The sequence below is a fragment of the Cyclopterus lumpus genome, chromosome 4 (assembly GCF_009769545.1).
Source record: "Cyclopterus lumpus isolate fCycLum1 chromosome 4, fCycLum1.pri, whole genome shotgun sequence".
Classification (NCBI taxonomy): domain Eukaryota; kingdom Metazoa; phylum Chordata; class Actinopteri; order Perciformes; family Cyclopteridae; genus Cyclopterus; species Cyclopterus lumpus.
In genome coordinates this window covers 15,299,191-15,325,985 of record NC_046969.1, presented here as the reverse complement: position 1 = coordinate 15,325,985, position 26,795 = coordinate 15,299,191, and the positions used below count along the sequence as shown (strand labels likewise).

The window sequence follows — 26,795 nt, the reverse complement described above, 5'->3', positions numbered from 1 at the left end:
ACTTTTTTTGCGCGTCTTTTCATTCCAATCGCGTCGTGTCTGTGAACGCAGCATTCAACCACTACAGCAGCGGGTTGTTGTGTTCAATGCCTCTAACGTTCGTTGTAAAGGATTTCAAAGTATGTTTTCTTCTCAGCAGTGATCCACCAGTCCGTCTTTAAAGTACAGAAGGAACCCGAGCGGTCGCCGACTCCGGCGAGCATGAAGAGAGGATGCAGAGGAAGCTGCCGCGAGGAGTGGGTGTAACTTGCAGCGAGCACAGCAGAGGGTGGCCAAAAGTAGGGTTCAGGGACCTGCCGGGGCCCTTGGGTGGGCGACAGTGGCTCTAGTTAAGCGAGGGTCTTGCTCAAATGACATAATACACAAATGATGATGCAATAGTTCCCAAAATAGGATAGGGGGGACCCCAGGCAGTTAATTATAATACTACAACAATTATGTCAATTTAACTCCCCATAAATAAAAACAGTGAATGAAAGCAGATGTTCATTCTCAGGATCCATCGCCCATCTACCAACAAAGACCGACGCTTATCTTTTCAAGTGTGAATTCCAAATACAAAGTGTATTACAGAAGTCAATGTGTCGGTGTACCTCTGGGGACAGTCAGTGCTTCATTCACTACAAGGTGACCCAGTTAAGGGCCGTGTATATATGAATGTCTTGCCGTTTCCCAGTGCCAATTCACAACTCATACAAACATTTTCATTGTACTGTAGGTACAATCTTTAACAAGAGTCCACTGTTTACTGAATGACATGTAATATGGAAGTTAGGTCTTTGTCAAATCAAGCCATGTGACTTTATTGCATTAGTACATGTTGCTGTATTATGTTAACATATGAAAGTGATACAAGGATATAAAACACTGCTTTGTTGAAATACATACATATACAATTTCCTCCCGAGTGCAAATAGTTGCAGTGTGTTATACAGGACGTATAAGTGCAATTTCATTTTTTTTAATTGAAACTGGAGGAACGAAATATGTTGTTACAAGAAATAAATCATTTACAGCATAGAATGGTCATTATTTATTTACAAAAACACTACCTGAGCTGCTGGATATTGAAATCTTACATGTTTGAATGAAGAGAACATTTTACAAAAGATAATTTAGTGCAAATACAGAAGGCCTGGTAAAGCATGAGTGAGCTTTCTCCCGGCAGACAATTACTGTTCCTAATTGTGTTTACCCCTCATGAATAACTCAGTTAAACTATACAGTCTAGTGACTGAAGGCTTTATCCCAATACTTTAAAGCTCTGAGTAGCAAATTATTACTAGAATAAAAAGGAAGCTACAGCACATCTTGACAGCAGTGCTATTTATGATGATCGGACTTATTGCTGTAGTTTAAAGCCTCCACATGAATTAATTTGTATGCTTGCTTTGTCATTTTCTTTGTAATTGGAAAAACTGCCCAAAAGAATACGCAGGTATATAGAAAGCAGCATTGTTGTTCTTTTGTAACTTGGATGGCAACACTAAATAGGTGTGCAGTGCTTGTTTCTTGTGATTCCAGGTTGGTGATACGGGAGTGTACAAATAATACCCACAGCCCATTTGTTGCTATTAGCAGAAGTTTTCTCTCTATCAGAACTTCATTTACACAGTAAATCATACATGATGGGAGCACATCGTAAAGAGTAACACATAAATCATACCCAGTGCAGGCTGCCTTTGGACGACACACCCGCAGGGAGAGAGTACACAATCTTATTCACGACTCGATTTCTAACTGCACTGCGAGTGTCTTTACTAAATGTTTCATCCTCTGTTCCTTTATCAGAAGCAGCAGAGCTTCTGCTCTCTCCTACAACTTCTTGGCTCCAGGAGGACAGGGACTGTAGGGCAAAATGAAGCTCGTCTCGAGCAGCCAGTAGCGGCGTCAATGCTTCTTCCTCGGACAGACCTGTGATGAGCTCATCAACAGCTTTGGCAGAGGAGGAGATCAGCTCGCTGCAGCTGCTGAAGTTGGAGTCTGTGTCTTTTCCTGGAAGGAGGATGACAGTCAGAAAGGGGAAATGACACTCGCAACAATAATCTGGTTCATTTTGGTTGTGGGTGGTTTTGTTGCTCACCAACCATCAAAGCTCCAAATATTATTGCAATGATAATGAACCAATCAAACAGACTATGGTTTAAATGCACAAGAATCAGAATACTATTCCGTAATATAAAACAAAATAAGATTTGATTAGCTGAGACACAGGCAAAGCTGTTGTAAAAACACCCAATGAACCCACGCCTGTCAACGCACAACAGTTCATTATACTGATGCACTGACAAAACATTGAATGAAAATATTCAGTAGTTACTAAGTCAGTACAGAACTAATACAGTGATGCAATTAGTGACGTTTTACTCTTTAGCTTTTTCTGTACTGCAACTGGCCTTTTAGAAAGACATCTTTATGAATTAAAAGACTGAACAATTGGCTTTAGTTCCTTACAAATTGCTTATTCTAGTGTTTTTGACCAATAGATGCATTCTGATTCTGTACAATGTATGTTACGCTGGATAAAAGGTTTTAGCATAACATCGAGGCTGTGTGTATGTCACACGCTTCACCTCGCAGGGCAGTAGACAGACAGGAATGCAGCCGTCTCATGGCCTGGTTCAGCTGGAACAGCTTGGTTGCTGTTGTCCTCAGTTTCTGCAAAAGGGAAGCTGAGGCCTCCTCCTCCTCCTCCTCACCCTCCCCCGTGTCTCTTTCCTGTTTGAAAACATGAACACACCCAAATAATTAATACAAGACAGAGCAAATAAACAGGACAAAATGTAACGCAACCAACAACTACGTCACCAAAAACACATACTGAAACATACAAGAGCATACCATTGAACAATACAGTAAAAAACTCAATTGTCCACAACTGAGCTCAACAATTTAAAATAAAAATAGCTCATAGCCCTTTTGTCAATGAAAGCAGAATCTTTTTTGTAGAGATTAACATGTTCCCAACTGGTCTTGATAGTCTAAACAGGGATCTTTTAGTTGGCTATTCAGTAACAGCACATCATGCATGCACACACGCATGCACATGATGTCACTGACTAATGATGACGCTGAATTAATGGAGCTTCCATGGTAATGTGTTTATTTCAATGACATAAACCTAATGCCCTTGTTCCCAGTTCACTACAGTATAGGAGAAAATAAGCTTATTTTTAATTAATTAACTACTGCAAATACGAAATCCTGTGTATAATTATCAAATGTAAGGTGTACCTCATTTTTATTAAATAAAATGACATGCAAGCATTCATATATAGTTTTACTACACTTTATATACACACACACACACACACAACACCAGAATTTCCCCTGTCGGAAGAGCTGCAAACTATAAAAGTAATTTTCAGATACATTTACATCCATGATTATGCACATGTGCTGTCCTGTGTTAAATGTCTTGCTCTAAACTATAACTCAGGGTTATTTGACTACAATAAAATTGTGGGCGGCAAAATGCCCCTGCGCCTATATGTGTCAATGATTGGTTTTAACAAAAAAAACTGCTACTTTGTGTGGCTAAGATAACGGCAAACAAGCCTGTTAGCTGTGACTGATGTCACTTCATTCAACACATTCATTACCTGAACGATCGTCAACGGGCAACTGCAGAGAGATAAGCCTTCAGAGCATTGAGCTTTACAGGAGCAATAAAGGCTGAGTGGCACCTTTAACAGGGCTGCTGTGTGGGGGTATTAATCTGCAACATTTAAGCCGGTGTCAGGATGGACCATGTTTTTAACCCTTTATATATCCAAGGAAACTTGACTGAGCATTAATTATGTCTTACAGCCACAACTGACAATAATAAAATAAACAGTAATAAAAATGCAGATTGCCCAAAGCCAATGCCATGAATCAAATTATTATATTTTAAAAATGTGTATTTACAATTAAATTATAGTTTAGATTGTCAATGATTAAATTTGACTTTTGGAAGAATGATGTCTCTCGCACTCCAACGCCACCATGTCACCTTTCTCTGAAGTGTGCTGCTGAAACTCACCGTGATTTGGTAATGCATGTAGTTCTGTAGAGCGCGGGCTAAGTCAAGCACCTTAGATTGCTGGCTCTGCAGGACCTGTAAACCGAGATGGATTATCAATGATGACATCTTATTTTAAGAATACTTACCTACACTACACCTTTACGGAAAAGTAATTATCAACAGAAAATCAAATGATATAACAATGACGAGTTAAAAAAAGAATCCCTGAAACAAGACAGTCAGGTTATGGTCTCTTACTGGGTTCCTGGGGTAGGCCAGCTGAGCCTCTCTCAGCATTTCTCTGGTGATGGAGAGGCTTTCCTCGAAGAGAGAGCCGACGCCCATGTTGGTCCCCCTCACCAGACACATGAAAAATGATTGCTGAAAAGATGAAATCATATAATAACATAACTCATATTGTTACTATCACATTTTTGAGGAAACATCCCTAGTCCTTCACTGAAAGCTACAAAACACAATAAGTATATACCTGATGGGAATATAAAAAGTAGTCCAACTGATAGTGAATGTTTGAGGCAGATACTAACATTGATAAGAATTAAGAATAAAATAAATAGGATTGATAGCGTTTTCTATATTTAAAGAATATTGACCAAGACAGGCGGTACATTTTAGGGTGTACAAATACACTTGTTAGTTCTCTCTGGTCAACAAAGCATGTTATGGTGACACGGTTTCTAAACCTAGTTTGGCTACGGTTTGTTACTTATTGGATGACAAACACAAATGCCAATATTTCTGAAAGTGCTAAACACTGTGTAAATACTAAACTAAATAGAATAAACATATATGTCTTTTCACCACCCTTTTAGCACTAAATGCTGTGCATCGTCAACAGACTGAACATCTCCTTACTATTCATAGCACATCTGGTGGTGGCATTACCTTGCCTGTGGCCTGGGCACCGTGCTGCATAGCATTCAGCGGCATGCCCGTCACCGCCGCCAGATGGCCAAGAGCAAGCAATGCTGCGTCCAGGCACTGGCTGCTCTTCCTCCGTGCCTCTGTCACCATTGACGTGATCTCAGATTCACAACCCTGGATGGGTATAACATCCTCATTATCGGTCAACATCAGGTCAGCACAAACAAACAGAGAAATAAATCAAGGCAAGCAAGTCAACAACATAGTCGCCGTCATGTTCGACATAGTCTGACGGGTCGGTAAATAAATGAAAGGCTAGAGAATTTGAAAAATCAGGAGAGCGGAAAATTGAGTGGTAAGGGTTTAAGGAATATATTCATGTTCAATTTGGGGCTCAAGGTTGATAATGATCATTTCCTCTTTGAGTTCCATCTATGGAAATGGCAAACAGCTCTGAGCTAAGAAACATCAATTAATGTTTTATATTTATGATTAGCCTGTCCAAACTACACTAAATAGAAAATAGTTTTCAGCTCAGTTTTGCACTCATTAGTATACTGCACATGCCTTTACAGTAGTGTGGTATATATTTGGTGTTTACCTGAATGAGCAGCTGGAAGAATCCTCCCATCTTCTTGACTTGGCTCTTGAGTTCCTCAGTGATGTTGTAGAGCTTGCAGGAGGAGGGTTTAACGCTGGCCAACCACTGCATGGTAATAAACACTGTACTCTCTACAGCTGTGGTGGCCTTGACCAGTTGAGTCTGGGCCACTGAGTTACACACAAACACTGCAGGAGAAAAAGCTTTCATGACAATTTTGTTCACCGACACATTAAATGAGAAAGAGAAAGAAAGTGATCCTGTGCCTTTTAGAATAGTCTTAGTGGGACAATTGATTTTAAAAGATTATTAAAACGGAATAAATGGAAGAATAGACATGAAGTCAGAAAAGCATGAAGTATTTTGTTTGATGTTTTTTGTGCCATGTCAGATAGTTACATCAAAAGTTATTTTTCACCTCGGTTATCAAATTATGTAGTAACTTTGACAACGAAGGAATTAAAGTTTGAAACTCAAACAATTGAATTGCAGGTTGAATCTCACCGTTCTCTTGGCTGTCATCATCCAGACTATTGTATATGTCAGATATGATTTGGATCGCCACATTCATCAAGTGGAGATCAGAAACCAGCCTGTCTGCCATGCTCTCATCTGTCCCACCGCAACCTCGCAGACGGGCCACTGACTGACCAATCAGCTCCTTGCAGATGCCAGGCATGGCAGAGTCTGTGCTGCTGGAATGGGTGGAGGGCGGTTTGGCCACACCCATCAACCCTGAGACAAAGACACTGACGAGTTGGGGTGTGCAGACATGACTTCACTGGACCTCATTCTTACAACGTGTCCCAAAATCAAGTGTAGCACCCGTCCGTAAAACATCAGCATTGCATTTATTTCCCCAACCTTCAATATGTGCAACGGTGTAGTACTTAACAAATAACTTGTACGCTTCTGCCGTACAACTTTTAACTTAGAGACAAACACGTGTTTAAAAACTAAGTCTGGTGTGACAATGACTATTCAAACTATGATGTCAATCAGAAAACAGAAAACATTCAAGTCATTTTGTTCAGCGCCTTACCAGCAGACTGTGAAGAGCCGTTGTGGAGGCTCTGAATCGGATGGACCCGGATCTCGTAGAGACGCCCCGAGATTCTCCTACTTTTCAACAAGCTCCTGCTCCTGATGCCAAACAAAGCAGAAGCAAAACTCTGAGTTCCCTGCCAATATCATTTAGAATTATTAGGCATGGTGATGCTCTCATTCAGGATGACTCAGAGCTTCAGTGTATTTCGCCAAAATCATTCTCATTCTTACAACATTGCAGCTCAAGGTTAGTCTGACAATACTTTTTTTAATGAACCACTGTTGAAGCCTGTAATATTTTTTTCATGTGTGGATTTCCTTACTGGAGCTCAGTGCAATATTCTTTTGCTGACATTGTAATGGAGGGGATTCTCCCCTATTACACCTCTTCCTCAGTTGGTGCGCTGCCATTGAGCGAACATCAGATTGTTTCAGTTTTTCCCAATGAGGATTTCCTCACCTGCTTCATGCTAATGGCTCTATTAAATAGAGAGAGATATATATTGCTTGTTGTATACTTTCCAAGCTCCATTCACTAGAAGAGCAAACTTTAGTGAATGTAGCTTGAAAAAGGTTAGGAAGAGGAGTTAGTGTGGGCAGTGCTTCTCACTATCTATGTCAGGACATGGTTATGGTTAAATCAGCAGATTTCCAACCGTATCTCCATCTATACGAGTTAGGGATACAGTGTGAAAAAAAACCCCCACTGCAGTTCAGCCAGTGCAGCTGCAAAATCGGTTGTTCCTTTTCTTTCAAAGTACATTTTACATTGCTTTTGCTGACTGGTATTCAACTATATTCAGCCAGGGAGAGACTGCAGAAGGCTGCAGCTGGGACCTCCCAGGACTTTTTACAGTGTCGATTTTACCGTGTTTTGGCTGACTCAGATATTCAGCCATATTCAGCTTTAGAGAGGCCGCAGCTGCAGCGGGGAGGACATGGCCGGCAGGGACCCTCCAGAATCTGAGTTGCCGAGAGGAAAACAAACTAGTGGAGCCTATGCTCAAATTGTACTCGGATGCAAACAGAAACATTCTTCAGCGTGGGCGGTTTTTGTGGGATGCTGTCGCCGACGACAACCCCGAGAGCAGGCCATGTGCGTTACTATGAATGAAAGTTTTCCTCCTCACTGGAACCGACATGTGATGGAGAAATCCTTCAGGATCCCGAAGATTAACTGGAGAAGAAAACCTAGACCAGCGGGGCAATTCTGCCGTAATTTTTGTTATGTTTTGCCAATTTAATGATCTACCTCCAAAGAAGGAGTCCAGAGCTGCCAACAAGTCACAGTTCCACAGCCAGCTGCACGGCAAGGCCGGCACATTCTCACATCTTACTCAGTGAAGTAATAACATTTATTTGGACCAAACCATAGTTGCTGATAGTTGAAAAAGTGGAAAGGCTTTGTGTATCATGAGGCGTTAACAAAGCAATTAAGTTCTTAGTTTGGTATAAGAGAGAAACTTAATTTTAGAAGATGTACGGTTGTATTTTTCTTTTTAAGTGGAAGAATAACTGACATTTGGTAAGTTTATTTAGTTTCTTTACTAAATGTAGCAAACTCGCCATTCGCATGCAATACATCCTGATACATGTAGGCGACGACAGGAAAAAGCTTTCTCAATCAACACACTCAGGAATTTAGTACATTTACCATAAAATAGTGGGAATCTTTTCTTTTAAGATGATATGGTTTTAAATGTGGAATGGGCCCATTTACACATGAGCTTGGTCTTATGTTGAAAGGATGCATGATTATCTCATGCAAGGTTAAATGAGTTCAGCAGGAGAATTTTCATTACTGAACAACCTAGAGGAGTCTAGGTTGTTCAGTAATGATACATGTATCAGGATGTATTGCATGCGAATGGCGAGTTTGCTACATTTAGTAAAGAAACTAAATAAACTTACCAAATGTCAGTTATTCTTCCACTTAAAAAGAAAAATACAACCGTACATCTTCTAAAATTAAGTTTCTCTCTTATACCAAACTAAGAACTTAATTGCTTTGTTAACGCCTCATGATACACAAAGCCTTTCCACTTTTTCAACTATCAGCAACTATGGTTTGGTCCAAATAAATGTTATTTGGAGGAGGGAAGGTCAGTAAACAGCAAAGACAGTGGCCATAAGGATTAGGAAGGGTTTAATGAAGTCCGCCTCCCGGCCTGTGCCATGTGTCATTTGGCTGGGTCTGCTGGTAGTTGAGGCACCACCAGGAGCCCCATAAACATACTTGACAAGAACAACAACAAAGTGAAAGGAAAATGTTGGGGGTTCTGCTTGCACCACAGGTGTGTGCGTTTAGGTTGTGGTTTGTATAGTGAAAAACACAGGGACCCTTAGTGCCCTTTCCTTTTTTTAACCCCTTGGTCTGCCTTCATGAAAAATAAATTAATAAAACAGAGGAAAAATAATAAAGAAGAAATATTCTGTGGGCAGAGACTTCTAGAGAGAAAGGAAGATGTGTTGAATGTCAAAAAGATGTGCCAGGTTTAGATTCACATTGGTGGAAACTAGGAGGACTTTGTGAAAATAACCAAAATCTTCCAAACAGTTTAAAAAATATATTTTCCGTGTTCCATCCACATCCCATTCAACTTTCCATATACAGTACATCCATTTGCCTGCCACATTGTTCACAATAAAAGAGTGTAATAGGCTGTGGGTTCAGTTGAGCATGAGGGCTGTGGTTTTAAAGCCCACACGATGTCAAGCAAAAATATTCTATCCAAACCCTGGCACTGTAAACAACAGTAAGGTGGACACTCTCAGAGAGACAGTCCTGTACTTCCTTCAGGTGGTTTGAGAACTTGTCTACTTACACATTTTAAGTAATAGGACAAGAATACTAATTAAGTCTGCAAAGTCGAATATAAATGCGCAGGTAATGTGCAAGACGGAGAGATTGATGGATAGGGGGAACGAGGAAGTGCTGGATAATTACCTTCGGCGTGAGAAGGAGGAGGTGGAAGCAGAGGAGGCCGATATATCTTGCTCCCACTCATCATCAGGGTCATAAAACACATCGTCATCTTTAGAGGTGGAATCCCCCTGCAGAGAGTAAACTCTTGCTGAAATGCCCAGTCTCATTTACTGAACTTAATGAGAAAGGTACAGCAAAGTGAGGCGGCGGCCTCACTCTGTCAGACATAAAACGGCCCATTGTAGACTGTAAATAAGGTCAAAACGCTTGAGCTGATGTCACACGCAGTATGCAGAATGAGTTGGCTGGTTGAATATGCTTCACTCAACAGGCATCATACATCAGATTATTAGAGTACTATAAACACAAGCTTCTTGAAGTATTTAGCTGGGACTCGTTTACCAGCTGATCATGAGATTACTCACTGCAAATTATTCATTATAAGTATTACATCCATGGTCATTCTGATTCTATACACAATAACACTGTCCAATATATTCCATCAAATCTGTCTATAAGATCCATCCAGCCATATCCTCTCTGCTTCACTTATTCTATACAGACCAAAGGGAGCTTGGCTGAAAGACTGGAAAACACCCTCAACAAGCAATACGTCTACCAGGGCTAAGGCATTCACACCTAACGGCAATTTGGAGTTTCCATTTCAGACGGGGGAAGGGGGGGTGGAGGGGCGGCGGGGGATAGCAGGACCTTCTTGTAAGGGTTCTCACCACTGAACGTCTGTTGTTCCCAGTTTATTCACAATTTGTTGTTTACTCTAAAATTCATGAAAAAAAAAAACACTTTAAATCGGTGGAAACGGTTTCAGACGTTCTTCTGTACTCTCATTAACTCTAAAAGCAGATGACTTGAAAAGGCAGAACTGATATAAGGCAGACCTGATCGAGTTCCCTCATCGCTGCAATGTTGTTTTGGAACTTGTCCAGGCTCCAGAAAGTAGAGATCCCCAGCTTTTTGTTTTGAACCCGCACCTGTAGCAGACCTTCCTGCTCCAGGTTCTCATTTTCAGAGCTTTCGTGTCTACAACAGAAAAGAGTCAAATCGTGTTAATAACGATGATACCGGCTTGTGACATCTCAACAGGTATTCTTGATGGGTTTGTAACCAGTCTAATAAATCATATCATGTATAAACTGTGGCCCAATCTTGAATACCTGCTGAAGACTGTGCTTTTTTTCAGTTTAGCACTGATCTTATTCGCTTCCTCAATCATCAGGGACAACTTCATGGCATTCCACTGTGGAGAGACTGAAATAGAGAAATTAAACATATTAACTTCACCACAACTAACAGCCCTGAGTCCAAGAGCATCTGGCTGAGATGAGATGTCTTCATTCCCATCACCTCACAATAAATTACTAAATTAGATATGCTCTATGGCCTCAGTGCTCCTATTAAACTGATGTTAAGTCCAGTGTTTATACGGAGTCCTGGCAAACCCTCTCCGCTCTAATGTTTCTGGCTTAAAAGAACAAACCCACCCTTCTGGAACTGAACTTATATGGTGTGAATTGTCAGTGTGGGTTCTAGCTCTAATATGTGCTCAGTAGTGACTTGAAAGCTCTCACCATTTTGGAGAGTGTTGTTTTCCCTGAAGGCTCTTTTCTTCTGCATCTCCTCAAGCTCTTTGCCGATCTTTCTCTTCTCTGCCTCCAGGGCGTCAACAATCTTCGCTTGACATACACGGTGTTCCTCCATCGCCTGGAGTGAATCATTGTAACGTACACAATATTAAAAACCACCAGACCAAGACATTATGCCTAAAGTCAAGCGCCAATATGACTCAAAACACCTCACAAAAAGCCCATCAGTTAAACATAAAACCTGATGTCAGCATATTTCTTTAAGCTTCTAAAGCTCTTTTTATATCCCTAGAAATTATGAGAATGAGCAAATGAAAGAATTTATGTCATTTACAGTTTCAGGAATAATCCAGATTTCCACTAGACGGATTTCTGAAAAGGGAAAAATGCTGAAAACTACTGAAATAAAATGTCATCTTGTTTGTATCAGATACTGCAGTTCTACCGACCACTACTCTGCATCACTCACTGTAGATCAAGTTGTCTGAATGCAACAGTCTCTTCAAGGTGAAAAAAGGGAGTAGGTCAATATGAGATTCAAATATTTGGCAACACTAATAAACAGTAGGATAAGCAAAATAGAAAAATGGGTGTGGGAATCATTCTCCATTTTTTGACAGAACAAAACCGTTCCAGCAAAAACAAATAATTAAAAAAATTCCAGGAACCTAAGATAATGAACCTGATTAAGTTGAGAAGTAAATGTAACATTCCCACGCATTGTACTGGGTCCTGACCTGGGCCTCCATGTGCAGGCGGACACGTTTCTTGTGGGTGTCCACCTTCTGCTCCAGCTCCACATTGGCATTCTTTAGCTCTGCCATCTGGCTGGCCACCCTCTGCTGGTCCAACTCTTGTTCATGCTTCCGCTGAGTCTCCTTGTTCTGAACAATCATGTTTTGGCATTATTAAGTATTAGTTGGACAAATTGATGGAGTGTAAGGATAGATTATAAGAGCTATTTGGTTATTCTGCAGTATTGCAATATAGTAGCACACAAGGATGTAAAACAATATACTTATTTAGTCAGTTCTGTAACTTGACTTTAACTTTAACAGCAGAACAGATCAAAAGTGCAGAATGTCACCATACAAAAAATTCAGTAAGGGTGGAAAGTACAATGTTACATCTGTTACAAGAAGTGAAATTGTTGTGTACCAGCTCTCTCTCCAGGGCTCTGATCCTGTCCTCATAAATCAGCCTCTGGTCAGATAGCTCTTTCTGGGCCACCTCTTTGGCCACCTGAATTCCCTGCATCATCTCCTCTTTTGCCTTCAAATGGGCTTCTTCAATTTCTGCCTCCAGCCTGGAAGACACAAAGATGACTTAAGGGAAGTTCTGATTTAGATTGCATTAGTCTGAACAAATAGAGGTTGCCCAGACAACACTTAAAGACCAGGATAGCTTGTATAATGGTATTGTGATTTTTCTTTCTTCTGGTCTTTTGCACTTACTGAGCTCTTTGAGACGCGAGTAGCTCATTTTTGGCAAATTCAAAGTCTTTGTGGCCATCGCCTGCACCAGCAGCTGTCCAGCATGACACCCGCTTCCCAGACTGCACCTCTGCTGGATGGTTGAAGCGGAAGTAGTGGTCTCCACCAAGAATTACCCTGTCGCCCTGGAAACCAAAAACAGAGATGAGAAGAGTTCAATTCATTAATAAAATGGATAAATCATGTTTAATTTAACTGGCGAGTTTAGATTAGAGCAAAGTATAAAGTAGCAAAAGGAAAGCCATTGCACAAATCTTACTATAAGTTACTCCATAGTATAATGATTTACTTACATGCTGAAGGACAGTGGATTCAGATATGAGGTTTCCATTAAGAAACGTCTTGGCATTGTCCGTGGGAATGATGCTGACAGTGCCCTGGATGTTGATTATTACACTAAAACAAAAATATAGAAATGTTGATGTTACACCTTGCGGAAGAGGCATAAAATACAACCGGTCATCTCAGCATTTTCTGCATGGGCCAGAAAGCGTCATGGAGGGGGTAAAAACAATATGAAGTGCAGAAAGTCACTGCCCATCAATCGCAACCCTCCTGGCAAAGTTGTCTTCTAGCAGTGGGCAGTGAGGAGGGACTGCGAGGCGTGCTAGTGAGATCATTCTTGTATATCTTGGGTCAATAGTGATATTGCCCCATATAACTATTTTCCAAGCTACTGTAGCTGTCACCCTAAATTACTATTATTATTATTATTATATTGTTTTTAACTTAAACTTTGGGCTAAACCTTTACCCATGGTGTTCCTTCTGGAACTCTGTGATTTTCAAACCCCTCCAGTATTTTTATTTGTATTATTTTTTTTACCAGTGTTGGTCAGCGATGAGGGCTCCTGACAGCTGGATGTCATGCCTGGACTCAGACTTGAGCTTGCCCACTGTGGTTCGACCCTCTTTGATCATGTAGAGAAGCATCTCAGACAACTGAGGATCCTCGTTCAGATTCACCAGGTTAGGAAGACGATTGTCTACTTTAAATGTCACACCTGCTTTCTGAAAACAACGAGAACATTTCTTTTTAATGTACAATAGGAAAGTAAAAAGAAAAGAAGAAGATATAGAATGAAAATTAATATCACGTTCATAAAATTACCTGCAATTCTTTGGTCTCTTCACGTTTGCGTATTTCAGCCTGCTCCAGTTTCTCTCTCCATGCCCTGCGAGAAAATTTTATAAACAAGAAATGAAATCACCTCGGATCAAATTATGATATGAGTTTTCAACAATATATAAACCTTTTCACTAAATAAAGTTTTGCAACAGCTTTTACTTTGACCTCCTCAAAAAGGAGACACCTTATATCTGGTTCTGTTGCGTATCTACATGAGATAAAAAAAGTATTGCAGTGATACTGACCGGTTGGCCTCAACCATTTCTCTCTCTTGCTGACAGAGTTTGTTCCTGAGGCCAACGATCTCCTGCTGGAACAACCTGACCCTCTCTGGTTGGATGCCCTGGGAGCTCATCTGGGCTGATCGCAGCTTCTCCACCTCCGCCTTCAGCTCTGAAAACACACAAAGTTTCAAGAAAAGATAGGGCAAACTGTTTAGAGCAAATAAACACATACATTATTACCAGTCAATGTGAAATTCAAGGGAGTAACATGAAAGTCCGGAAAGTGTTTCAGGATGTGACTTTAACAGAGGCTACATATAAAAGCATATTTTGTCAGTGAACAGCCAAACAATTTTACTTATTGAAGACAATTTAGTGAGAAACAATGGCCTGATTTGAGAGTCACATTAACTAATACACACTGATAGAAGTTGTGAGAGAAATAAATCCACAGCAAGAGCTCCCCTTAGTGCTAAAAATGTCAAACAGCAGCACAACCATCGTATGAAAAAAAAATACTTGTATGACATGTGCATAAATAAGGCCTGGAGGCAAGGTTAGGGCCGGGCCTTAAATGAACTGGAGAGTGCATGAGCTGGTGATGGATTGATGGACAGACAGGCGGGATAGGGTGAGAAGGAGATCAAGAGCAAAACACATAAAGAAAGATAGACATTTACATATAAAGAAAGAGAAACCTACAGAGACAGTGAGACAGAAACAAAGAAGCTGATGAAGAAGGAGCTAATGGACAAAATGATGTACTGTGGGGTTTAAAACACAATGATGTACTGTGGGGTTTAAAACACAATGATGTGGGGTTCTTCTGGTGCACAAACACTGTTCACACCTGTGATGCCAGGATGGTAACAACACTGCTCAGTGTAGAAAGACCGCCCTTGGTTTTCTCCTTGAATAAGGACACAAAGGTGCCGTTTGTGTGGAATGGCAGATGCTCAGGTTCATGAAGAAAAGCATGAGCATAGTGATAATAAACCTCTTTAAAAAGATATAAATTGTTTTCTCAAGACCAGAAGGTGTTTTAGTCCTGCTGCTTCGCTTTCCCCTCAGTTGACGTCACAGAGGCAACATTTTTCTTTATAGTCAACAGTGGCCAAGGAGTCACCTCTGCCACATTGACAGTATTCAGGGAAATACTGTAGATTCAGGGATGTACCAAAAGGTTTGCAAATGTACTGATAAAACATAATAAAACAATGAATTACTTATATTTGGGTTTATATAAATTAACTGGCTGTATAAAAAAAAAGCTTATTGCAGTTATAAAATAAAAATATATCAGAGCTCAATTAAGCCCAACAGAGATTTTTGAATGTGGATATTTTGAGTGCCTGACCTCTGATGAGCTTGGCGCTGGTGTCCTCATTAACTTTCGCCACGTTAATGATCGTGCGGGCCTGCTTGGCGTAGCGCAGAGTGCTGAGGCTTTCCTCCACATTGCTGCCAGCTGGGCTCAGTGTGGCGATCATGGCCGTCTTGGAGTTGCCACCAAGGCTTTCTTTCAACAGCCTGCGGAAGAAGGAATTTGACCTTGTCAGGAGCATCCTCCTAATTTGGATATGAGCTCTACTATACTACTATAGCTGGAGCAAATGTTTAAAAAGTAATATTATAAAAAATATTTTGCCAAGATTGTCTATTCAGTTATTCTATATGCACCCCATTTATGTATTACCGGTACATTTTATAAGTACTGTGAAAGTCTGTATAATACACATTAATTTTTGTATATCACACTTTGGTAAACATTATGAAAAAATGTTTATGTCCTAGAACAGATACGCATGCACTCTGATCTCTCACCATGTCAGGACTGACTCTCTGTACGGTGTGAAGACCTTCTTCCTCGTCAGTGCTTGTTCAGACAGGGCAGAGATGACCTTTCCCAGGGTAAGCAAGGATTTGTTGATGCTAGCACCCTCCTACAATGACACAGTCAAGTGTAAGAAAATCCAAAAAGAATCTTCTGCAAGGTAAGTCGATGACCAAATATTGAGCAAATGGGTCTGAATACAACCAAATCTCTTCTAAATCCCAAATTGATACATTTACGTGAATATAAACAGATTTGTATTGATTCATGCAGCCTTATTTTTATGAATTTATTGTTTAGGTTTCAAAATGTCAGAATGAAAAATGGCCATCACAAATTCTAGGACCCAGTGTGTGTGTGTGTGTGTGTGTGTGTGTACCCTGAGACGGTCTCCACTTGTCTGGGCTGAATTACAGCGTTCGCTGCCTGCCAGGTCCACCAGGTTGATTCGGCTGGTGATACTGTGTTCATGTTCCTCGCCCTCCACAAACTCAGTCTGCACATTAGCACACACAAACAAACTGATCAATTGTGTAAAAAGAGAACACATGACGGCCTTAGTTAATATAAATATTCCGGAATTTACTAGGCAACATACATTATGTGTGACGTGCGACATAAAGTACAGTTGAGACGCGATACCTGAGTCTGGGTCATAATGAGGGTGAAGACAGAGTGAGATCTGGAGCTCTTGTCATTCATTCCTGTCGCCGCTGTGGCTCTCTGCTTGTTGCCCAGCTCCAGCCAACCCTAAAGAAGGACATTCTGAATTATGACTGAATGCCTCGGTGTGAAATGTCTCTTGTGGTTATCAGCGCCAGTTATTGTTTTCTATGCTATGCATTGGATACAACTTTGATGCTCAGCACTTTCTAAACATTAATTTTCAGTCAAACGTTGAGTACTGTATTTCGTCCGGGCGTCTACCAGAAACTCAACCATCACTTGCACGCTCATTCAAAGTTGTTCTTACGTGCATTGACTAAAGGTTGTCGAGGATCAAAAAGAAGAAAATATCTCGACAGAACCTACCTGAATGTCATTGTAGGAGCTCACAATATTCCTGTGAAGAAATACCAAAGTGAGCAACTCTGCAAATCACAGCAGTAAAGAATGTTCTTTTAGCATTTATTGAAGAGTGATATAGCAAAGGAAAGTCAAATGTTTCTTACGCAGAGAGGTCAGCAACATAGGGACCATGGACTGGATGTTCCCTGACCCTCAGCTAGAAATGAAAATCAACAGGGTTTAAACTTGGCTGTACACATTTTCAGGTTATTCAGTCCCACTAATTGTGTACAAAATGGTACGCATTAAGTCGTGTGCATCTCGATACATGTGCATCTCTGAAATCTGCGCTAATCAGATGTTCCATGCCAGCTTGATAGAGAATTAGAGTAAACTCCAAGAACTTCCCATTCTCCTAAAGGCAAAGTAGCTGGTTTGTCTAAAAATGTAGCAACCAGTGGTTTCAAACTACTTACGGGCATCGTCCTCTGGTTTGGCTCATCTCTGGTCACCAGCAGGTCATGGATCTTCTCATTGTAAACTTCAAAATAGCTCATCTCTACATGACACTTGACCTGAAATATAACAACTTAATGATCAGTTATGTAAGCAGAAAATAAATATTCATGTAAACGCTCAATTCTTTGAATTTTTGTCTTTGTGTTTTCTGAAGAAAATCTGCAGCCTATGGGCATTTAAAAAAAATGCATTACCTAAAAAAAAGAGATAATTTAGAAGCATAAGGGATAAATCAGTCAAAGTCAGATGTTACCTCTTCATTTATCATGGATGCCAATCTAGCAAAAAGCTCCTGGCAGAATCGTGGGATCACCCCTTCCTCTTCTCCAAAGCCCATCATCCTAAACAACAAACGATAAGGTTAACTGATACATGTTTAAAATACTCACCAGGAGAACACATTAAGAGCAAAGAAATGACTGTCATGAGCTCAAACCAAAAACACTCACGTGTACGACTTCCCAGATCCCGTTTGTCCGTAAGCAAACAGGCAGGTGTTGAATCCTTCAAAGGCCCTCAACAACAGAGGCTTGGCCAGCGTCTCGTACACAGTCTGCTGGCTGGCGAAGGTGGGGTCACACTCGTCCACTGAGCAGAAGGAGAAGTCATAGTTGAACGTGTAGCTCTGTTTGGAGTCCGGATGCTGGACAGCAGTCTCCTGACCGTTCATGAAGATGACCTGCAATGCCTTCTCTGACTTCTCTCTATTACAGAGGAGAAACGTTTACAAACATTAAAATGTATATTTTTCTAACAGAAACAAACAAACACTCCTAAACAGAAAAATAAGAGTGTTTCCATCATATTGGACAGAGAAAAGCAAGCAAATCATCACAACTGAGAAGCTGGAACTGGCGTGATGACTGTTTTGATAGACAAATTACTTCAACCATTGATCACTTATCAAGACAGTTGCCAACTATCAACAGACTAATGGATTAACAGACTAATAGATTAACAGACTAATCATTTCAGCTTTACCTGGGTAAACAGACTTGTTTCCATGTAATGCTCAGTGTTTGAAACACTTGCATGCATTCATTACTACATTCATGTTAGGTGTTTCCTTTGTCAAATCCCCTAAAGTTTCAGATAAATAATCAAGTTCTTTGATGCCTTTACATGTCCAGTGTATACGTTATCGCCCTGCTTACATTAAAATTAAAGGATGGTTTGATCTCACAGGGTCTGACTCAACCACACCTTAGTTTATCATCTAGGAGTTGAAGTGAGCGGATGACACCTTGCGGAAGAGGCTTAGCAGTAGACATCACCTACTCCTGCACCACTGACTCAGAAAGTAAAACAGATATTGCATTGCACACCTGGCATTGAAAGGGCGCACGCGGACTGCAACAGTCACGGCACTGTTTTCCATCTTAAATAAATCCTGAAGCTTCAGGGCCTCGCTGGGACTGGACAGGAGCTGCTCGGCCGATGGAGCAGGAGCAGGCATGGAGGTCCCGGCCGGGGTCACGTCTCTCTTTTGGCTTGAGGCGGACATCTTTCTGGACTGCAGCGCGGCGTTTGGCTTTGCTGCGGACGCCCTGCTGCCCCGAGGAGCCGGGACGGGTTTTTTCACGTCTTCCGCTTGCTGCGTTTGGGGTTTGGGCCTCGTTAGACTTGTGGGTTTGACTACCACCGGTCTGGGAGCGTCTTTCGCCACCAGCCTCTCGAACACGTCTCTCCTGGCGGCGATTTTCTCAAACGGGGTCTTTTTGGTGGGGGTTTTAAAGGTGTGGGCCCGGTCCTCCAACTGCCTACCTGTGGAAGACGAGGAAGAGGGCGTTTTGCTGCACGCCAGCCTCCACTGGGTTTCCAACGGAGCAGCGGCTTCTCGTACACTGGCAGACCTGAACAAGCCAGCTGTCCTACCGTTTGGCTCGCCGAGAACTTTGGACGTCGTCTGCGAGGCAGAGCCGCTGACCCCGCGCTGCCCGTGTGCGCTTTTATCCATGGAGGGCGTCCTGGTCCGGCGCTGCAGAGTCAGTCTCTTCTCTGGAGCTGGTGTCGTATTCAGGCTGCTTCCAGACATCGTTTTGTCCGCTCTTCCAGACCCGCTCTTCCTCCTCGACCTCCTCTGCAGGGTGAGTCGGCTACGGCACGGGGCCTGCTGCCCGCTGCCGCTTTTGGACAGCGCAGAGACGACATAGGTCCGGTTGACTTGTCGACGTTTACCAGACGACCTCCTGCCGTCTTCACACGCAGAGTCTTCGGACGTGACCTCATGTTGGCTTCCCGTCGTGTCCGTCGCTTTTCGCTCTCTGCCCGGTGTCCTTGGCGCGGGCGTTGCCAAGAGATGGTCATAATAAGTTGTATGCTTCCTCGCTTGTACACTAAATAGCGACATGGCAGTCGGTTGTTACAAATAAATACGTCCAAATGAGCTTAAATGTTAACGTTACTGGTTAGCGAACGTTAGCTAACGGCAAATTTCACTCCGGTTGCTTTAGCTACCTAACGCTACAACAATACACACTATGTGAAACATGTAACGTTAAGACATGCGCGAGGGCAGCTGCGCATGTTTTTTTCAAATATAATATAATAAAAAGCGTCCTGTGTTCAGTCAACAGAGCCCTCTGTTTATTATTGTCCCATCGTCTCTTCCGCCTTCGCCCGCTTCAATTTCAAATAGTCTCCGCCAGTGACAGCTGATTGGCTGAAGTGTAGAAAATGGTTACGTCACCTCTTGGTCACGACATTGAAGTACCAGAGCTGGGAAGTACCCGAGGCTGACGCTAGGTGTCAGCATAACCAAGGTTATAATGTTGCGTATCGACAATAAACTGTAAAGGGTTGTACAATTGTATCTCAGTGGAAACATTGTGCTACTCGTGTAAAAACAGCATTGTTTTAAAAAGTGGCATACACTCCATAGTTTAAATACAAATCTGATGATGAAGACTGCAAGATTTGATTAGAAAAAGCTCAAGAATGTATTTATTTTGTCAGAAATTAACTTGAATTTTTACAGTCAAATACAAGTTGTTGTTGGAAACAATAGCAGTGATTTTAGCTAGACCGTTCTGAAGTAGGATGGAATCCGTGGCTTGCTCAAGACCACACATACCGTATTTAAAAACCTGGCAAATGATTCATTCATTCATGTGCGATATTAATATCAATACCAATGTACGTATGTGCAGTATAAATACTTCATACGTCCTACCTCATGTGCAATAATGTGGATCCATCCACTCAATCCGATCATATTGTATTTTTAGCTTTTATTGTTTTTTTTGTGATTTACTCATATCTTTACTATTTTTGCACTATCCACTTTGCTGCTGTAATCCTGCTAATGTCCCCACTGTGGAACTAATAAAGGGGATCTTATCAATGGCACTGACAACATTAGGCTTGACCTGGAACAACAACTAGTTGAACATGTATTTTAATAGCAAAATCATTATAAAACAAATACATTTAAAGACAGTTGTATTTTTTTGCTGCCCCTCCGTTTTCAATGAAGACACAAGTGCGCCACTGCAGTGACAGTAAAATACTGTTCATCAGAAATGTGTGGAAGTCTGTGGATTAGAGGATACTTCTTCAATTAAAAAATGTTCTTACATTAAGTCATTTGAGATTATGTCAAATTCACATTTATTTTTCAATAAACATTCAGCATTTACCAAATAAATAGACACTTTTGCAGGAATGATTAGAGGTACAGGACTATTTCTTCCGACGGTCGTGTTTCCTTATGATGTCTAGGAGGTTGTTCTTAGTGACCAGCGTGTCATCAGACCCTTGCTTGGCCTTTTTTTTTTCCCTCCTCTGCTGCTCATGGAGGTGGGGTGAATTAAGCAGCTGAGGTGGCAGGATGGACCCTGTGAGTTTGACCCGCTTCACCACCTCTAGGAATAGACGTTTGTTGTTGTTGTTGAGGAAGGTGATTGCTGTTCCTCTGTGTCCCAGTCGACCCGCCCTGCCAACCTGTATGGGAAGAGATGAAGGATGTTGTCTCCTTTTTAAGAAACAAAACAAAAACACACACTCTGAAGTTAAACTTCACCCTTCTTACACGTTACCACTTTTCTATCATTACCAACCTGATGGACATACTCATCCATTGTGTTTGGCATGTCAAAGTTAACCACCAATCTGACGTTGACGAGGTCCAATCCTCTGCCCAGCACACCTGTACTGATTACCACTTCAAAGTCTCCCTCCAGAAGACCCTGAGGATGACAGAGCAAATATTACATGTTTAAGCATCGTCAAAACCCCAGTTACACAGACTGCAAATGTTATGAATTACTTAATTTTCACCAACCAATTCAACAAAAACATTAGCATGGTTAGGATTTACATACTGGAAAAGATTATGTATGCTGCAGGATTTAAACAAATGTAATTATAAACGTTGCTGGTTCTGATGGTTGGCCCATCTTTTGTAAACAATCCTTGTATATTACCTTCTGATGTAATGGCAGAGCCATACAAAAATGACATATATAGAACAGATAGTAAAAGCCCTGCATCTGAAACTTGTACGTAGTTATTTATTTATGGCATTCAGATTAACTAAAGATCATGTTGGGCCTTGCCCAGCACAGTGGGGTTTTGGCAGCGTTGTTCTGCATTCGATATACCAATAAAAACGGTTTAGCCTCAGCTCTGAGTGTCTGTGGCAACACCCTCGGACACCAAACACAGGAGAACTGCTATTTATCCACTTTACAGTGCATGTTCTAGCTGCCTCTGGCCTCACCCTGAGGATGCGGTTGCGTTCCCATTGGCTCTTGTCAGAGTGGATTGCCACCGTTTTAAGGCCCGTCACCTTGGCAACCGCCTCGCACAGTAGATCAGCCCCCAGTTTACAGTCTACAAAAACCACCACTGGAGGCTGGTACAGCTTACTGTCCTGCAAAGCCGAAAGGGAAAACAAGGAGCGGGTTAGATTGTATTTCTTACATATCACACGGTTCTATCACATTCCGATATTTCAGTAACTCTATATACAGCTTAAGCTCCTCATGTATATTGACTATTTAAGTTTTTCACTTTGATTTCTAATTTGCTTATCAGGCTGCAAGGAAAGTAAAGAAAGTGTATTTGCGTTCCAATACACATACTGTACATGCATGTATGCAAGAAAATATTTAGTACATCCCAATACATAGTATGTCAAATGCAGTATGCCAGAAATACTACGATATTCTACAAAACCTGGTCGCATTTTGCCATATGCAAGCATTCATGCTTTTCTGGCTATTCTGACCCACAGTCCTTTGCACAGCAGATGTATGAAAAGGAGGGTCAAAGTTCAAGGTGCCATGTTATGAGGAAGTCCCAGTTGAATGCATACTGCATACAACAGTACGTACTTTGTAAGGGTAGTTTTAGTATGTTTATGGGGGCTTTTATACACTTTTTGACAGGTTTAAAAGCTCAGAATCCTCCCTCCAGCAGATGGCAGTCACGACTTTCCAGCCAGCAACACACACTTTCGCAGTCTAACATGCTCAAAAAGATCACATTTGCCCATTTTGCTATAAGTTCAAGCTTGACAACTTTCCCTGTTTTCCATCTGGTCCCAATTTTTATCTTTCCATTCATACCTGGACAAGGGAGGAACAGCTTTGCACGGCCTAAATGCATGTACTTAAAAGTAGCTTGCATCGTTTCCTTTTTACAAATAGTAATTTCCCACCATAACTAATAAAGGATTCCTCTCAGCGCTAGCTCCAAGTTGTGAGAGTATGCTAGGTCCACCTCTTTTTTTTCCCCTGTTCAGGCACAGTAGAATAATACTCCTAGCCCTATACTTAAATAACAGCACTTTTAACTAACATTGCCTAAAAATAATTAAATAGAAATCACCATCATGACTACCCCCACTTCAGAGAAGTAGCTCCCGTACCTCAAACAATGGTCTAACAGCACTTCTTCACCGACTTCACTAAAGCAGACCCTTCCTGTCCTGCCTTGTATAAATGGTCTAAGCCACTGCTGGGATTCCTGGAGTGGGGCCATTGCTCACGCCCACCCATTTCCTTCAGAAAGGGTCCAGGGCTGTAAAGATGTCTGTCTAAATATGGTGTAGTCGTAAAGACTGGCCCTTGGAGCTTGAGGAATGATTACCTTTACACAGATGGTTAATACAATACCAAGCTAGTGCCAGTGTGTATCAAGACTTAATAACTATAAACTACATTTTAGATAATTACCCACTTTCTGTGTTCTTCAAGTGATACTCAACCCAAAATGTTTTGAGACTTTAAGTGAGAACCAGACTGGCTAACAAAAAGAAGACAGGTGAACATACCTCTTCAAGTCATCGTTCAAAACCATTGTTCAAAACCTCAAGTCCATAACCTACATTGAGAATCTCAAACAGCTTCTTCTTCTTGGAAGGTTCCTCTAACCACAGCAAGATCTGCCTCACGTTGGCACAGGGCTGGTTCTTCTCTCCAATAGCAATACGGACAGGGTCACGAACCAATCGGGCAGCCAGCTCCTCCGTCCCTGTTGGGATGGTGGCCGACACCAGCAGAGTTTGGTGTTCTTCTGGGACTTCCTCCAAAACCTCCAGCACCTGCTGCTGGAAGCCCATCTTCAACATTGTGTCGACCTACAGGATACATTACAAATACATGTGGCTACAGGACTTTCTCCATGTCAACATGTAATGATTTATGCACACTTAAAAGCATATAACTAAACACTTGGAAAACTAGTATCATGCTGTTGATGAAAGTCAAAATGAGTTCATCAAAATCTTCATTGTTTGTTCATGATAATGTAAACTTTAAAATCACAGTTCATTTCAAAACCGCTCCTGTATCATGACAAGGGAAGGTTTTCTGGAGGATGTTAAGTATTGATCCTTTAATGCAGAGAACGTGTAAAAAGTGTGTCATGCTGTATACCTCATCAACCACCACAACCTTCACTTTGTCCAGCTGCACTGCCTTCTGCTTCAGGATCTCAAGGAGTCGCCCAGGGGTGGCTATGATAATCTAAAAGGGGATCAATAGAAGAACATGATGCTGTGGAAAGTGAAGAATCAGAAAGAAATTTGATTGTTGGAGGAAATGACTGTAAAAACATAGACTGTACTTTGATGCTGCTTTTGAGGCGGTGGAGTTGTTGGGGAAGTGGCATGCCGCCCACCAGCAACGCAGTTCTCATGTTGGGGATGCCCATCACCAACTCCTTGGCCTGTCTCTCTATCTGAATGGCCAGCTCCCTGGTGGGGGTCAGGATGAGAGCCACAGGGCTACTTACACTGTGTGCTGGTTTCTAAAAAAGAAAAATGTACAGCATATTATTGCAACATGCAATTGCAAAAGCTATGGCGCAAATGTTTTAGACTCCATACGAGAGCTGTTTTGTGAGTAGTTAAATACTACTAATAACTTATGATATCAAGTTGATGATTTAGTATTTCAGAAGAGATTCAAAAGGATCAAATTGATCGACCAAGAAACAATCTCTCATTTTATTTATACTGTCCACCTAAATCACAGTGATTGTGTGCAAATGTATACATTTCACCCAACATCAGTATGCCTCAGTGATCAATAGATTATCACGGCTAGATTGTAATTATTGTATTACATTATTAAGTTGTATACATAAATTCAAACTGGCCTATGGTTATAGTGCCAAGATATACTGTACCTTATATGTTGTATCACACATGCCTTTACCTTTCTAATTAGTAGACGCGTACTGAGAAATCAGGCAGTTTTCTTTTTTTAAAGGCGAGCTTTTGACATTCAGCTTGCCAACAAATGTTGATAAAATGTCCCTATACATTAAAGTTGCCCTGGAAGTTTCCTATAAACTACAAAGCAGATAAATAGCAGTGGATGGATAGGCAGTTTCTTGAAGTGAATGTAACCAAAGAATCAAATGTTTGTTGAGTTAGTGTACCTCCATTGCCCTCACTACCACTGGCAGCAGGAAGGCTACAGTCTTCCCCGAGCCCGTGTCAGCACTGACAATCGCATCCCTGCCACTGAGACCAACAGGGACCATCTGCATCTGGACCGGAGTTGGCGCCTCATAGCCGGCCTTTTTCAGGTTGCCACCAAGCGTGGCAGGGAAGCCACAGTGTTCAAACTCAATGATGGGTCTCCGGACATCTCTCCCCTGGGTTTCAATGACGAGCTCCCGTTTAATCCTCTGGATCTGCTCATCTGTTAGGCCCGATATGAACTGATCGTCCCTGTAGACATATCCGGCCTCCCTTTCACCCACTCTACCAGTGTCCACTGCCGGCAGTTGAGGTTGAGTCCTTTCATCTCCAGTTTTGTCCTTACGGTCAAACACATCAGCCCCAATCCCCATCCCCATTTGGACCAAATGTTTGGCTTTGCATTCAAGACTACAAACATCATTGTCCGTGCTGTCACAAATGTACTCCCCATAGCGACCGCACATTACACAGACAGGCTCTCCTGGCTCTGGCCATCTCTGGCTCTTTCTGAATGATTTGACAGGTTCCTCCTCCTCCTCCTCCTCCTCCTCCTCCTCCTCAGTATCATTTGAGTCAGACTTATGTCCATCTTCTTGCACTGAGCTCCCCGTCAAACCTCCAGAGTCTCCAACTGCTTGTATTTCCTCCTCTAGTGGTTTGGTGTCTTCATACGCCTCCTCCTTCTGAACAGGTGTTTCTGAACCACCTTGGTCTTCTCTCCCCCCCTCTCCTACCTTGATTTTCTTATTCAACATTTTTCCTGAGACCGGGGCAGGTCTCTTCACTTTCAGGGCTCTTGGCATAAACATCTTGATTGTTAACCTGTGAACACCAGAGAAACAGATGAAAACATTAAGTTAGTGTCAACATTGTTTTGACAGAAACAACTTCTCAAAATGGTGGAAACGCTAATTTGAGCTCGTGCCGCATAACGTGACCTCACAAAGAAACAATGTGCCGAGAAGTATCTTAACTGAACGTGTCCTATAACTAAACGACCAGCATTAACGCTACACATACCTCCTTCCACAGCTTTCAACGCGTTATCTTCCTACTGTTCAAAACAATCTCCGGCGCGGACTTTCGACGTAATGTTGCAAAGCACGTTGGGAAATGTGGTTCGCAGAAATGTAGCTATCGTATTTTGCTTTACCTTCTGTCAGATGGCCGTTAGGCTCCTTTACAACAGACCGTCGTCTTTACGTGTTTTGATTACACCGGGTAAAAAAAAAAGAAGAAAAAACGAAACACGAAACACACGCTTCATAAAAGTCTTCTACGAGGGCATGTTTTACAGTGTGGGTGTGGCTTTAGAAATTAACTGGGATGTCTACAATGTAACGTTAATAAAACTACTGGAATAAGTAGGCTACTAACTCAAAAACGATGTCGGTCTGTCGAGTTAAAAACAAGAGGGTCATTTATTTAAAAAGCTTCAGCTTTTTTTGTTTTCTGGCAAATTGTACGGAGGCACGCTGTCCTCTTTTCATGTGACATTCAAATGCTCATCGAAAACTCAAACATTAGAACTGAGCTGTGCAGTCATGTGGTATAAGGTTATTAAATGACGAGGTTTGAATAAGC

The 26,795-nt window shown here is 41.6% G+C and overlaps 2 protein-coding genes across 5 annotated transcripts; both read right to left on the bottom strand.

Annotated features, from left to right (window-relative positions):
• Positions 1-775: 775 nt before the first annotated feature.
• On the bottom strand, positions 776-19,962 carry kif14 (kinesin family member 14). 2 transcript variants are annotated; one of them, XM_034530966.1, is made up of 29 exons: positions 18,601-19,962; positions 17,725-17,979; positions 17,529-17,616; positions 17,233-17,331; positions 16,921-16,973; positions 16,781-16,811; positions 16,391-16,498; positions 16,128-16,244; positions 15,739-15,857; positions 15,272-15,444; positions 13,936-14,083; positions 13,673-13,736; positions 13,388-13,572; positions 12,856-12,958; positions 12,524-12,687; positions 12,228-12,375; positions 11,807-11,953; positions 11,055-11,187; positions 10,641-10,734; positions 10,365-10,506; positions 9,487-9,593; positions 6,535-6,635; positions 5,997-6,227; positions 5,493-5,680; positions 4,913-5,065; positions 4,265-4,387; positions 4,025-4,099; positions 2,574-2,718; positions 776-1,995 (listed from the first exon to the last, which is right to left on the bottom strand). In XM_034530966.1, the coding sequence occupies exons 1-29, from the start codon at positions 19,623-19,625 to the stop codon at positions 1,661-1,663; spliced, it is 4,854 nt and encodes a 1,617-aa protein (XP_034386857.1). In that variant the 5' UTR covers positions 19,626-19,962; the 3' UTR covers positions 776-1,660. The 2 variants fall into 2 exon arrangements, with proteins under 2 accessions (XP_034386857.1, XP_034386858.1); XM_034530967.1 differs by having other exon boundaries at positions 17,725-17,863; positions 18,601-18,712.
• Positions 19,963-20,656: 694 nt separating this feature from the next.
• Positions 20,657-26,674, bottom strand: ddx59 (DEAD (Asp-Glu-Ala-Asp) box polypeptide 59). Of its 3 annotated transcripts, XM_034531427.1 has the most exons (9): positions 26,232-26,355; positions 25,166-26,033; positions 24,347-24,529; positions 24,157-24,246; positions 23,607-23,858; positions 21,996-22,148; positions 21,334-21,462; positions 20,914-21,217; positions 20,657-20,808 (listed from the first exon to the last, which is right to left on the bottom strand). In XM_034531427.1, exons 2-8 carry the CDS (start codon positions 26,018-26,020, stop codon positions 20,957-20,959), a joined length of 1,923 nt encoding a protein of 640 aa, XP_034387318.1. In that variant the 5' UTR covers positions 26,021-26,033; positions 26,232-26,355; the 3' UTR covers positions 20,657-20,808; positions 20,914-20,956. The 3 variants fall into 3 exon arrangements, with proteins under 3 accessions (XP_034387318.1, XP_034387319.1, XP_034387317.1); XM_034531428.1 differs by lacking the exon at positions 26,232-26,355 and adding an exon at positions 26,365-26,674 and having other exon boundaries at positions 20,657-21,217; XM_034531426.1 differs by having other exon boundaries at positions 20,657-21,217.
• Positions 26,675-26,795: the final 121 nt, after the last annotated feature.